This window comes from Melospiza georgiana, chromosome 7 (genome assembly GCF_028018845.1).
Source record: "Melospiza georgiana isolate bMelGeo1 chromosome 7, bMelGeo1.pri, whole genome shotgun sequence".
NCBI classification, from domain to species: Eukaryota; Metazoa; Chordata; class Aves; order Passeriformes; family Passerellidae; genus Melospiza; species Melospiza georgiana.
The window spans coordinates 4,185,743-4,199,849 of record NC_080436.1 but is presented as its reverse complement, the minus strand read 5'-3'; the positions used below and the strand labels follow the sequence as shown (position 1 = coordinate 4,199,849).

Here is a 14,107-nt window from a genome sequence, read left to right as displayed (position 1 = left end):
CCATCTGCCTTTATTGTCAAGGTGTCAATATCTAAGCCTCAAAAGAAATCCTCCTCCAGTTCCATTGTCTCCTTCTTTTTATATTATTGAATTAGGCTTTAAGCTGTCCTGGGTATGGATATCTCCTTTAAAATTCCATTTGGGCCTTTGTGGTCCAACATTCCCATGTTCATTTGGCAGCCTTATCTGAGTTTATGGCCTGTCTTCTGTGCATCTCCTTGCTCTGAGCTGTTTGAAAATTCCAGTTAAGTTAATCCATGCAGTAAACTACCAAGATGGGATCAGCGTGGGTGATGGAGCTGCTGTTCCTTTTGGAGGGCAGGTTCTCAGCAAAGTCCAAGATTTCCCACCAGGCTTGGGAAGAAACCTGCAGAAACTGCATGGGGGAAAAAATCCAGCAGGATTTTGAAGCCCAGAATGCCCTAGAGAAGGAAATTGCTTCGCGTATTCACCCGCTTTTATAGGCTTTAAGGAGAGTTTATCACCAGTATTAAACCCTAGCAATGTATAACCAAGAAGGATTTGGACACAGGGTTGAGGTCATGAACTGACCTAGCATTGGTCCTAAACTGACCCTTCAGTGGCCGTGAACGATTCCTGACCTGTGCACTAGAGAGGTGTTGTTGGTCTTTGTTATCTGGCATACAAGGGTGAAATGCTCTTTTGTAACTTTATTTTATACCTGATAGGATAAGGAATTAGCTGAAATTCATATGGAGAGATGAGGAGAGATTTTTTGCTGGCTGCTTATCTTGCAAAAAAATGCAATTTTGCATTGTGGAAAATTATTTTTTTCTCAGGGGTTCCAGCTGGTTTTGGTTTTTGAACAAAAAAGCAAAGCTCAAACCCCAGGTACTGTTACACAGATTTCTCGTATTAATCCTTACTATAAATTATGTTTCACTGTAGTACATGCTTTCATTTCATTAGGGAAAAATATGGTTTTAAAAGTGCCCAATTACCTCAGACTGTGACAACCCTGTCAGCCTTCAGTGGCAGCCATGGAAAAGAGTCCTTTCTTGGCTCTCTTTGATAGGCACAGTCCTCCCATGTTTGCTCTGTCAGCAGAGTTTCTGTCCAGCCACTCTGTGGGTGCATTGTTTTCATGGGTTTTCCCTGCATTTTGCCATCAGACCTTGGGCGTGGTGGGCTGGTGGGAAGAAGTGCCACAAAGCCGGGGTCCTGCTGAGGGAAGAAGGTGGCGTGGAGCCAATAACTTTAGCTGAAGTGTGTGAAGGTGACACACCTTTCTTGACTCGCGCAATGCCACCTTTGTGTCCCAACGTGCCTGGAACCCTCCCTGATAATTTATCGCTTTCTGTGACCTTGGTGCAACATTCTGATGACGCGAAATGGGCGGAGAGTCAAAAGGGCAGAGGTGTGGCATGGCTACAAAAGCTGGTAAATCATCCTTCAGTTGCTTTCCAAAGCATTTTCAGGCTAGAACTTGTAGGAGAGATCTCTTATACAGCTCCTACTCCGACCACAGCAACATGGCTTTGAGACTTTGCTGTGCCTGGATTTCCATCCTCCTCCTCCTCCTCCTGCCTGGCCTCTCAGATGGAGGGAAGCTCCTGGTGGTGCCCATGGTGGGAAGCCACTGGCTGAGCATGCGGGAAGTGGTGGAGAAGCTGAGCGAGAGAGGACACGAGGTGGTGGTGCTGGTTCCTGAGGTGAGCTGGCAGACGGAGACCACAGAGGCCTACAAGGTGGTCACGTACCCGGTGAGCCAGACCCTGGAAGAGCTGGATAACGCCTTCCGGGAATACGTCACCGTGCACCTGACGCAGAAGCCTTTCCCCCTCAATGCCATGGCCATGTTCAGGTCCTCAGTGGATCTATTCAACATCTTCTTTGACCAGTGCAAGGACCTGTTCCGCAATCAGGAGACCCTGAGGTTCCTCAACCAAAGTGGCTTTGATGCCGTCCTGACGGATCCTCTCTTCATGTGTGGAACCGTTGTCGCGCACCATCTTTCCCTTCCCTTTGTCTTCTTCATGAGGGGATTTGGTTGCAACCTGCACTTTTCAGCCCCACAGAGCCCAAGCCCTCTGTCCTACATCCCAAGAGTCTTCAGCTTCAACTCGGACCGCATGACTTTTTTCCAGAGGGTGGAAAATGCTCTGATTTCCCTTCTGGAGCTTGATTACTGCAACGTTTACTATGAAGAAGCGCTTAAGCTTTCCTCTGAAGTTCTTCAGAGGGATGTGTCCCTGATGGACCTGGTGAACTCCGCTGCCGTTTGGATCCTGAGGTTTGACTTTGTGTTTGAGTACGTCAGGCCAGTGATGCCCAACATGGTCTTTGTAGGGGGGATCAACTGTGAGAAGAAGAAACCACTGCCTAAGGTAATGTTCCTTTGCCTAAAATTGTACATTTCCCATTGAAAATTCATTCTGTTGTTCCAGCACATTTATAGCTATTGATTTTTATTTTTTAAATTTTCCGGTAATTATTTCGTTCATGCAGGTTTGGGTAGTTGTTTCTCAAACCCTCAAATCAAACAACCTTTAAAGAGACTTGAACTAATTAAGTTTTTGTAACAAACCAAAAAAGAAAGGGATTACTTCTGCCAGATGGGAATTTCCGTCCACAGTGAATGTGTCTTAACCACCAACGAGATCCAGTTTTGATATCATTTTACTGGCACCGGACATCTGTTTCTGTTATCTGATCAGAAACCCAAGAGTCATCTTTTATTTTTAACACCAGGCTCAGCAGCATCAGTTGATTCACTTGAGTTGTATTTTCATGACAAATCATTTCCAAACTGGCTGTCTGTGTTAGGTTACTCCTGTTTGTGGGGGTGAAATATAAATGTAATGTTGAAATGGCAAGAAATAATCTTGGATTGGGTGAAAAATAGTCATGGATTGGGTGAAAAATACTTGAACGCAGAACCCAGATAAGTTCTCATAATTTGACATCTGCTTGTACTGGAATTGCTCTGCAGGGTCTTAAAGCTAATTGAGAAATCTAAATCTATTGTGATAGTCAACAATCTTTAAAATGGTAAACCTGGACATTTCTATCGTGGCACAAAGCAGGACATAAATCTCTTTCCGAGGAAATTGCTCCCTCACTTCTGAATGCTGGTAGTGCAATATCTCTGCACAATGTCTGTGAGGTGGAAGGGTGGGATTTTTCTTTCCCGTTTTAGATTCTTTTCAGATTTCTTTGATGATCTTTGACAGGCTGATGGAGAGCCCTCTACATGTGATAAACAAGGCACAGAATAATAGTATAAACTCAGATATTAGGAAGAAATTTATCAAAGACATTCTACCACATTAGGGCTCAGGACAGTGTTTCTTGTTTGAGATTTAAGAGGCAAATTCTCGCTGGTTCCACAATATGTCTTCATTTTTATATCCTAAAGGACACAGAGCCCTAAAGAGTTCATCACTTTGCTACAACTGTGGAGACATCCTGCCCTCATTGTATCCATGCCATCTCGTGTCTTCAGACTCCTGTTAGGTGAAAATCACATGTTCCACAACTAGAAAAATCGTGTATTGGCCTTTTACAGCCAACTGCTGTTGCAATAGAAAATCCAATCGAGTCCAGACTCAATAATACACCAAGCAGCAACTTGCAAGTTAATTTGGTCAGCTCTTGTCACAGCAGTTGCAATGAAGTCTTTGCATCCAGATTTCTGGCAATTAATGACAATTCTTTGTAAATCCCTTCAGTGTCCTACTTTCAATCTGGGCCGTCTCTCACCTCTCCTCTGCTGGGCCTCTCCAGAAATTGGTTTTCCATGTCTAAAGGTTGTTCCTCCATGTGAAGAGTGACAGAGTGGAGCTACTCAGGGCAGTCGCAGCACCCTTTGGGTGTCATGAGACAAATGGCTTTGCCTCAGGCTGTAAGGATTTGCTTCTCCTGACTGAGGATGATGGGAGTCCCAGCACCATTTATAAGAAGAAGGGGAAAACATTGTGCTGATGACAGCTTCTCATCACGAGGACTCCTTCCTTAGCACCCTCCAAAAGGTTTTGCTCTGGCATTGCTTTCACTTGCACAAAGAGCAAACATTCCTGCAGTGGCATTAGTGGGAGATGTCACATCTTCACCTTGATTTTGTCTTGCTCTCAATGCATGGAAAGGGTTTTCCAGACAGCATCCAAAGACGAAAACTCCTTCTTTATGTACCTGTGCCAGCCTCCTTTCCCTTTGTCTGCCTGAACCCATCCATTAGTTCACTTTTCTGTGTAGTGTCAGGAGGAAAATAGCCAGTGTGGATCGTTCTGCTCAGATTTGGGATTGCCTGGTACATCCTGGTGGCTGTTACATCTTTGTAAGAGGTGGAGGTTTTGCTGCTTCCAGGGGCTGGGAATTCAACATCAGCCTTGTATCCTCAGTAATGGAGTTGCATCCATTCTGCTGAGTGTATTTTTATTATTTTCTCGCCATGTATTTTTCAGGTCAGTGATTTTAACCACGATTATTTTTGCAACATGCCATCCCTGCTCTTGGTGTCACAATCGTAGTGCTGACAGTGTCTTAGAGCTGATAGAGTATGAAGTTTAAACATTAACAGAAAGTACAAACGTTTCTGTAAGGACACAGCTTCCTTTCATTTGCACAAACACAGGCAAAACCACAGGCTAATCACACCCATATTGGGAAGTTAAATATTAATTTCTGCAGGCAATAAATTCCCTGCTTGCTCTGCATTGACCATCATATAAAGGAGTGCGTGGATCCCTGTGGAGCAGAACTCTCTGGATCACTCCCACCAAAATGGCTCTTTTTTACCAAGGCACCTGGATACTTCTCCTCCTGACACTGTCTTTAATCCTGGCTGAAGGTGGAAAGATCCTGGTGGTACCTCAGGATGGAAGTCACTGGCTCAGCATGCGCCCAGTAGTGGAGAAACTGCAGCAAAAGGGACACGAGATTGTTGTACTTGTACCCTCCACCAGTCTATATATGAAGTCAGAGGAGCGTCAGAATTACACAGTCCAAGCCTATCCAATCCCTTACACAGAGGAATACTTGGGGGAAAAGCTCAAGGCCTTTGTTCATGCCCATTTTCTTGAACAGTCTGTTTGGAATGTTGTTCTGACCTCATATCAAAGCACGATAGAAATCTCCTCAGTCTTCTTCACCAACTGTAAGAGCCTTCTGCAGAACGAGGAGCTGATGCAGCACCTGCAAGAGAGCAAATTCGACTTGATTTTCACAGATCCCATCCTGATGTGTGGGCCCCTGGTGGCCGAGTATCTTGCCCTTCCTTCTGTCTACTTCCTGCGGGGCTTTCCCTGTGGAATGGATTCTGCTGCTACCCAGTGCCCAAGCCCTCCTTCCTATGTCCCCCGGTTATTCTTGGATAATTCAGACAGCATGACCTTTTCCCAGCGGGTGAAGAACATGATGGTCAATATGCTGGAGCTCTTCTACTGTAAGCCCATCTATGATAACTTTGAAGAGCTTGCATATGAGGTTTTGAAAAAGAAAGTGACCGTGACAGAACTCCTGAGCCGTGGATCCTTCTGGCTGATGAGATATGATTTTGTCTTTGAGTTCCCGAGGCCAGTGATGCCAAACATGGCTTTTATTGGAGGCATTAACTGTGTTCAGAAGAAAAAACTGTCTCAGGTACAAAATTTTCTTTTCTTTTCATATGGAAAAATGCAAAATATAAATGTATCATAGAATGGCAGAATGGTTTGTGTTGCAAGGGACTTTAAGGATTATCTCATTCCATCACGCTGCCACCCTGGGCAAGGGATGTGAGACCCATCCTTACCTCAAACCCTGACTGACAACAGCTTGGTGTTCAAAGATTGAAATCCTGCATGGTGCAGAAACATTATTTCCTAATATCCAGCATTCAGATTATATTACATCCTGCCAGACCGCAAACCTTATCAGACTTAATTAGGACAATTTAAGTGGCATGTAGCTTTTATGCAAATGAGAGTCTCTTTTTTTGAGCTGATGAACTTTGCTGTCCTCCTCTCCCATCTGTCTCGTGCGCTGTCCATTTCTCCCCTCTCCTTTCATCCACAGTGAAGGTTATAGGAATGGAGAGTTTGCCTATTTCCTACCTCACCCATCCCCTAGACTGATTCCTTTCCATCTGCCTTTATTGTCAACGTGTCAATATCTAAGCCCCAAAAGAAATCCTCTTCCGGTTCCATCCTCCTCTTCTCTTCTAGATGATTGAATGTTTTAAGCTGTCCTGGGTATGGATATCTCCTGTAACTTTCCATTTGGGCTTTTGTGGATCAACCTTCCCGTGTTGATTTGGCAGCCTTGTCTGAGGTTATGACCTGTCTTCTGTGCATCTCCTTGCTCTGAGCTGTTTGAAAATTCCCTTTAAGTTAATCCATGCTCTAAACGACCAAGATGGGATCAGCATGGGTGATGGAGCTGCTGCTCCTTTTGGAGGGCAGGTTCTCAGCAAAGCCCAAGTTTTCCCACCAGGCTTGTGAAGGAATCTGCAGAAACTGCATGGGGGAAAAAAATCCAGCAGGATTTTGAAGCCCAGATTGCCCTGGAGGAGGGAATTCTTTCCCCTATTCCCCTGCCTATAGGCTTTAAGGAGAGTTTATCACCAGTATTAAACCCTAGCAATTTATAACCAAGAAGGACTTGGACACAGGGTTGAGGTCATGAGCTGACCCAACACTGGTCATGAACTGACCCCTCAGTGGCCGTGAACGATTCCTGACTTGTGGACTCCAGAGGTCTTGATGGTCTTTGTTATCTGGGGTACAAGTGTTAAATGCTCTTTTGCAACTTCATTTTATACCTGATACGATAAGGAGTTGGCTGAAAGTTTTATGGAGAGGTGGGGAAAGATTTTCTGCTGGCTGCTTAACTTCCAGAAAATTCAAGTTGTTATTATGGATAATTATTTTTTTCTCAGGGGTTCCAGCTAGTTTTGGCTATTGAAAAAATAGCAAAACTGAAACCAGGTACTGTTACGTAGATTTCTCGTATTAATCCTTACTATAAGTTATGTTTCACTGTACTACATACTTTTGTTTCATTAGGGAAGAAAATGCTTTTAAAAAGTGCCCAATTACCTTAGACTTTGACAACTCTGTCAGCCTTCAGTGGGAGTGATGGAAAAGAGTCCTTTCTTCGCTCTCTTGATAGGCACAGTCCTCCCATGTGGGCTCAGCAGTGTTTCTGTCCAGCCACTCTGTGGGTGCGTTGTTTTCATGGATTTTCCCTGCATTTTGCCATCAGACCTTGGGCATGGTGGGCTGGTGGGAAGAAGTGCCACAAAGCAAGGGTCCTGCTGAGGGAAGAAGGTGGCATGGAACCAATCACCTCAGCTTGGCATGTGTGAAAGTGACACACTTTTCTTGACTCACACAATGCAACCTTTGAAGTCCCAACTTGCCTTGAACCCTCCCTAATCATTGATTGCTTTCTGTGACCTTGGTGCAAAGATCTGATGACCTGAAATGGGAGGAGCCTCAAAAGAGCTTAGGTGGAGTACGTCTACAAAAGGTGGCAGAGCACTCCTGGCCTCTCTGCTGCCAGGCTTCCACTCTGCACGGCTCACACCATGCTGGTGGCACTGCTTCTGCCCTTCCTGTGCCTCCTGAGCCCGGCTGCTGCTGGGAGGCTGCTGGTGATCCCCATGGAGGGCAGCCACTGGCTCAGCATGAAAAAAGTGCTGATGGAGCTGAGCAAGAGAGGGCACCAAATCGTGGTCATCGCACCAGACAACAAAATCCTGATTGATTCCTCGGATGTCTACGAACTGAAAACCTACTCTGTGCCATTGATGAAGGAGGATGTGGAAGAACATGTACGCACCTTCATTGAAAAATCTTTCAACCAAGAACATTTCCTGGTGAGATTCTGGAGGCTTTTGCTGGAGTACAGGCAGAGTGGAACCATTTTTCATGCTTCATGTAAGTCCTTGCTGCAGAACCAAGAGCTGCTGAAGTACATTGGAGAGGGTCACTTTGATGCCCTGCTCACAGATCCTGTGTCACCCTGTGGGCAGATCATTGCCCTGCACTTCTCCATCCCCAGTGTTTTCTTCCTGCGGATGGTTCCGTGTGCCTTGGAGGTTCGCGCGGCTCAGGGCCCGGACCCGCCGTCCTACGTCCCACGGGGGTTCTCAGAAAACACCGACCACATGACCTTCTCCCAGAGGGTCAAGAACTTCCTGATTGCCCTTTCCGAGTCCTTCATCTGCAATATTGCCTATTCTCAGTTTGAGGAGCTGGCCTCAGAGTTCCTCCAAAAACCCATGACAATGACGGAGCTTTTAAGTCACGGATCCATCTGGCTGAGGAGAATCGACTTTGTCTTTGAGTATCCCATGCCTGTCATGCCCAACATGGTTTTCATTGGAGGCATCCACTGTGGAGAGAAGAAGAAGCCCTTATCTCAGGTGAGTGGCTGGCAGCCTGGCAGAGGTTGTGGGACTCACAAACCTGCATGGTCCAAGTGAGGTGTTTGAGAGGGATGAATCTTATCTCTGTCTTGGAGGGAGACTATTTCCAAGAGCCGGAGGTGTTGGCACAAGGGCAGTGGCTTTAAGCTGCCAGAAGAAAGGATTAGACAGGATATTGGGAAGAAATTCTTCCCTGTGAGGATGGTGAGGCCCTGGCACAAGTTGTTCCGAGAAGCTGTGGGAGTCTCACCCCTGGATGTGTCTGTGTCCAGATTGGACAGGGTTTGGAGCAACCTGGGATAGTGGAAGGTGTCCCTGGCCATGGCACGGGGTGGAACGAGATGAGCTTTAAGGTCCTTTTCAATCCAAACCATTCTGGAATTCTACCTAAGGATAATATTTCATTTAATCCCTTTAGTACAGCCAATCCTCATAAAGAACAAGGAGCACAAGATGTCATTCCAGGTCCTTTCTCTTGGTCTGCCGAACGTGGGGATTTTTTTTGGTGATGGCATCATGTGCTATACTGTGTTTAATTCCAGCTGAAATCTGGCACAGAAATTCTTAGGCAGGAATTAATGCCACAATGGGCTGGTGAATTATAACAGCTCTTCCAATAATTCTTTGCCTCATGTAGAAGGCAGGAGAATATTTCTTCAAGACCATTAGCTGCTTATTTAGTCAGAAAAATACCTCACTGGGTCGTCTGCAAGAGCATCATGTTCTCTTTTATGTACCACAAGTTTTTGCATCAAAGGCTTATGTTTTGTGAAGGTTTTGGTCTAAGAGTTTCCATGAAAACCATCTGAAATCTGAGCTGCTATTTTAGGACAGATTCAGTTAGGATTGGGAAATTTTGATGGGTCATTGCTGGGGAATCTGTGGTCTAGAAAGCCCTTGATTAGCTCACTGGTGCTCAGGATGTACATTAGCTTCTTGCTGCATGTGATGTGTATTGTTGCTTGCTTGTGCTGTCAGTGGAATGGTCTCATGTGAAGCCAGGGATTAAGTGGAAGAGGAATGAAGGAGAAGGGCACTCTCCTCAGCAGTGATGGATCTGTAGTTAGAGTTATGCTGCTCCCTCAGCAATACCTCATTCGGTTTCCTAAAAAGTTTTCTTTGTGAACATTATTAAAAAATCAACAGAGTCTCCTCTCTTCTTCCCTCAAACTTTTTTCACTTGCCAGCCTTTCCAAAGCCCTTAGAATGGATTCTTCTGGCCTAACACCACTGTTCACTGAAATTCACAGTCTTTTGATAACATGAATGACAGAAACTTCAAAAGAAAAGAGATTTGCTTTTCACACCTTCCTCAGAGCCAACCTTCCCTACCGTCGGGCTTTGCTAGTTCAGTTTCATTGAGTTGTTTGTTTCTGTTGCTCTTCTGCTTTTTCACAGAAGTCTCTTTCAAATTGTTACCGAGCCCCCCTTTTATCAGGGCAGTGCTTTTTCCGCTCGCTTCTGTCCATCAGAGCTGCTTAACAGTTCCTCAGGGACAAAGCCAGGCAGATCCTCTGGGAAAGCAGCAGGACATCCTGCCTGCAGGCAAAGACATGGAGCAGCTTCAGCATGGAACCAGCTCTTCTCTGAGGGCAAGACTCCCTCTTCTTTTTTTTTTTTTTTTTTTTTTTCTTTCTCCCAGGGGTAAAGATCATGGTCCAGCAGAAATATTTATTGCAGAAATACTGATTATTCACTCCTGATTTCTTCCTATCTCTCCCGGAAGGAGGAAATGATGGAGAGAGATAGATTAGGATGAGAACAAGGAGTAGGGTATGTGACTCTACTCAACCCAGTGGTTTTCCTTTACTGATGTAAACCCTCTGCTTCTCCACTGTACTAAATTCGTACCTGGTGGTGTTCCTGGCTCCACTGCTGAGCTATATGTAAATACCAGAGCCTCTTCTTAAGGGTTTACATAGATATTGTGCTGTATAGTGGTGCACACTTATAATTTTAAACATGAACTTGCCAAGCCTTTCAAACAGCTGTAAAATCCTTCTCAAAAAGAAGGAAAGAAATATTTTAATACCTGGTTTCAGCAGGCCTGGTTACTTCCAAGTGCCAGCAGTATTCTTGGGGTTTTATTTTGGCAAAGCCTGGTTTTATTTTCAATCTAGCAACACCCAGCAGAGATTGAGGCCAAAGGGAGCCCCACTTACCAAGCCCAGTACCGTCCAACCCAAATTCATTAATCACTGAAATTACTCATCAATGCCTTCAGTGGTTACCAGTGAATGGTTCTGCTGGAAAAGCCGGGTCGTTAAGGGGGAATGTAGGAATCTGGCAGGGAGCTGTGGCTGTATTTAAAAGCTGCTTGAGGCAGATGAGCAGAATTTGGATTTCTGGGAACATGGCTCCTGTGGGTAAATACAGCTCCTCAGCTTTGGTGGGGATTCTGCTTTTTCTGTCCCTGCTGTGCCCGGCTTGTGGTGGGAAGCTGCTGGTGGTGCCATGGATGAAAGTCACTGGCTTAGCCTGCGCCTGCTGGTGGTGGCCCTCAGCTAAAAAGGACACCAGATTGCCGCCATGGCACTGGAAGCGAACTTGGGCATGGAGGCATCTGCATATTACAGCTTCAAAAGGTATCCAGTGTGGTTATGCAGGGACAAGCTGAGAGCACATGTGTGCTCCCTTGGGAATGTTATAGATGGATAATGAGATGATTGGCTCTTGCAATTAAAAGAAAACTATCGTGTGAATATTCAGAAAAGCTTTAGTGATGTGTAATTATGTTATTGTGGTTTAGATGCCCTCTGTTCTCCCCACAGTTCCCTTTCCCCCCTGTATTGTTGCCATCAGACAGCCTGGGCTGTCTGGGACAGGTACAAAGAAGGCTGCACATGTGTCCCTTGCATGGGGCAGGTGGGAATGGAAAAGCTTGGTGCTTAGGGGGTGCAGCATAGCAACACCTGACCCCCAATCCAGTTATAAAGCAGTCTGCACTGATAAATGGCAAAGAAGAGCTGACTGACAGACTTTGGGAGAGGCCAGGGCTGGCTGATGCAACGCCCAGCACCTGTCTTGACTGAGCACCCATCTTGAAGATGAACCAGCCACCTGGTATGCATAAGGGCAGTTCCCAGTGCTGCAGCTTTTTCCTTATGTAGGCCTTTGTTGTATTTTTGTTAATGTTTAATAAACCTTTTTAAATTTTCAAAGTAAGCAGTTGATTCTCACAGGAACGATCCTTTTGAAAGAAAACCTTTATGTCAAAGAATTACTGCTCTCCTTAAAAGAGTCCGGTTCACCTCCAACCTCTACACCTCCTCCTGTGGCGGTCTGCTGCACAACAAGGATCTGACACAGTACCTCCAAAGTTCTTGTGGATCCTCTTGTACCCTGCAGACAAATCCTGGTTCTGCATCTCTCCGTCCTGTTTTCTTTCTCTGGGGATTTCTCTGCAGTTGGGATTTGCAGGTTGTTCAGTGCCCAGATCTGCCTTCCTTCATCCCAAAAACACTCAGGGACAGCTCAGACCACATGGTGTTTTCCCAGCATGTGGAAAACTCAGCTCTCGAGTTCATAGATTCCTTTCTTTCCCTTTTTGCCTATTTCCCATTTAAACTTCAGGTCTCAGATGTTCTTCACAGACAATTAATACTGGAGGAGCTCTTAAGCCATGGATCCATTTGGCTTGAAAGAAACAGATTTTGGGTTTGAGTATCCCATGCCAGTATGAGAAATGTCTGCTCACCTTTAAAAAATTTTAAAGCTTTATTAAACCTTAACAAAATATACAACAAAAGGACTAAGTAAGGAAAAATTACAGCACTGAGAGCCCCCGTGATTACCAGCCACGTGCTCATCTACAAAATGGATGTTCTGCCTTTTATATCTTTGGCCCCCTCCCAAAGTTTTGTCAGTCAGCTCTTTCTCTGCCATCCATTGGTGGAGATCACTTTCTTACATCTTGATTGGAGGCCAGGTGTTGATATGCCCTGCCTCCTGGTAACAAGCCAGCCTCCTCTAAATGCCCTCACTACTAAGGCTGTTTACAAGGGGGAGGGGAAAGCAGACTGTGGGAGGACATATTACTGTAACATTACATTTTAACATCCACATAACCTCTATCTCTCAATTGTGAGAGCAAATTATTACATTATGTTTCTATAACACCAGTGATTCCCAACATATTTTTATTGAGGGTATAACCTGCGGAAAGAAAAAGCCATTATCTCAGGTTCAGTGGTTGCTGTGGTAGAATATATGGATGTTTAATGCTGTTTGCAAATGTTTTGTGTGTCTATAACTATGTCCATGAATTGGTTTTGCTGTCATAATTGATTTTTAAAAATGGAGAATCTTTTTGGTTAATAGATCCACCCTTTCATAATTTAGAAATAAAGCATCATAATGCACCAAGTGGTAGATAATGTTCTGGTTGCTCTGACAGCATCTGCATCTGTAAGAGCTTTATGCTGCCTTCCCTTTCCCTACAAAGGATGTGCCTAGAGCTGCAGTAGTTTGGTAAATGTCCTTAAAAATATTTTGGTGTATGCTATCAACCACTACACTAAATTATTTTATTGTCAAAATTACTTCTGTGCAATAATTTTCATTATTAGGGCTTGTCTGCAAATCCTGTCTGTGCATTAATATTGTTTGCTTTCATGGCCCAGGGGCAAACCCTTCCCAGACTGATCTAGAATGGTATTTCTGAGTTCCTGATTCAGTTTGAAGTACAGCTGACAAAAACCATGTCTGTGTCCTTCCTCCTTCCAGGCCCTACTTCATCCTTCCAAAAGGAATCCTTGCAGGGTAATGAACTTCAATAGTCAATTTTCCATCTTCCTTGCAGTGTCACAATATAAGACTGGTGAAGAATCCAGATCATTTCCTGTGTGATGCTTTAATATTTTTTCTAATCTTTTGCAAATGGAAAACAATATGGAATGGCAGGAGGGCAGGAATTATCTTACACTGAAAATTCATGTTTGGAAAATTAATGATGTGTTAATTAGCTCTTTTGAGCGGGCCACTTGTTGAAGGATCCCTCATTTGCTTAAATCATAGAATGTCTCCTAGGCAGGTCTGTTCCACGACCTTGCCAGGCACAGAGGTGAGGTTGACAGCTTGATACTTCCCTGGGGTTTCCTTTCTGTCCTTTTTAAAGGTGAGTGCCTTTTCCTAGTCACTGTGACTTCACCTGACTGCCAGGAGTTTTCAAATGTCATGGAGAATACTTTGGCAACTCCATCAACCAATTCCCTCAGGACTCTGAGATGCACCACGTGTTTGGGGCACCACGTGTTTGGGCCATCAGGTGCCCTTATGTTTGGGTACCTCAAGTGGTCATGTCATCTTCTCTTACACTGAGTGGAATTTTGCTCCCCCAGCCACATCTTGCCATCCGTCCATCCATCCATCCATCCATCCATCCATCCATCCATCCATCCATCCATCCATCCATCCACTAAAGAGATGTGGGAAGAGAGGTTGCCAGTGAAGGCTGAGGCAAGGAAAGTTCTTGAGTCCCTCAGCCTTTACATTGTTTCCAGTATCCTAGTCTTGCTTACTGGGGGGGAAAGACTTCCTTTGACCTTCCTGTTGTGGCCCTTCTTGTTGTTGTTTTCACCCCTGGCCAAGTTCAGCTCCACCTGCACCTTGGACTTCCTGACTTCCTCCCTACATAACCAGGCAGCGTTCCTCCAACCCACTGTTCCTCCAATAGAGAGAGGGGAGTGTTTCCCAGGGTAACTCTGGCCCTGATTTGCGTCTGCCAGATAAGATGAA

The 14,107-nt window shown here is 45.0% G+C and overlaps 3 protein-coding genes across 3 annotated transcripts; all 3 read left to right on the top strand.

The window, feature by feature from the left end:
• The first annotated feature begins 1,493 nt into the window (after positions 1 to 1,493).
• On the top strand, positions 1,494 to 3,768 carry LOC131085646 (UDP-glucuronosyltransferase 1A9-like). Its single transcript, XM_058028057.1, has 2 exons — positions 1,494 to 2,348; positions 3,748 to 3,768. The coding sequence occupies exons 1-2, from the start codon at positions 1,494 to 1,496 to the stop codon at positions 3,766 to 3,768; spliced, it is 876 nt and encodes a 291-aa protein (XP_057884040.1).
• A 975-nt stretch (positions 3,769 to 4,743) lies between these two features.
• LOC131085645 (UDP-glucuronosyltransferase 1-6-like) lies at positions 4,744 to 6,277 on the top strand. The gene is made up of 2 exons (XM_058028056.1): positions 4,744 to 5,601; positions 6,260 to 6,277. Exons 1-2 carry the CDS (start codon positions 4,744 to 4,746, stop codon positions 6,275 to 6,277), a joined length of 876 nt encoding a protein of 291 aa, XP_057884039.1.
• Positions 6,278 to 7,528: 1,251 nt separating this feature from the next.
• Positions 7,529 to 14,106, top strand: LOC131085644 (UDP-glucuronosyltransferase 1A1-like). Its single transcript, XM_058028055.1, has 2 exons — positions 7,529 to 8,368; positions 14,098 to 14,106. The coding sequence occupies exons 1-2, from the start codon at positions 7,529 to 7,531 to the stop codon at positions 14,104 to 14,106; spliced, it is 849 nt and encodes a 282-aa protein (XP_057884038.1).
• The last annotated feature ends 1 nt before the right edge of the window (position 14,107 follows it).

Excerpts from the sequence above, each read along its gene's own strand:
- LOC131085645 (XM_058028056.1), top strand. The coding sequence starts at position 4,744 with ATGGCTCTTTTTTACCAAGGCACCTGGATACTTCTCCTCCTGACACTG.
- LOC131085644 (XM_058028055.1), top strand. The coding sequence starts at position 7,529 with ATGCTGGTGGCACTGCTTCTGCCCTTCCTGTGCCTCCTGAGCCCGGCT.
- LOC131085646 (XM_058028057.1), top strand. The coding sequence starts at position 1,494 with ATGGCTTTGAGACTTTGCTGTGCCTGGATTTCCATCCTCCTCCTCCTC. Across the intron at positions 2,349-3,747 it reads AGAAGAAACCACTGCCTAAG|AAATTGGTTTTCCATGTCTA; the intron begins GTAATGTTCCTT and ends GGGCCTCTCCAG.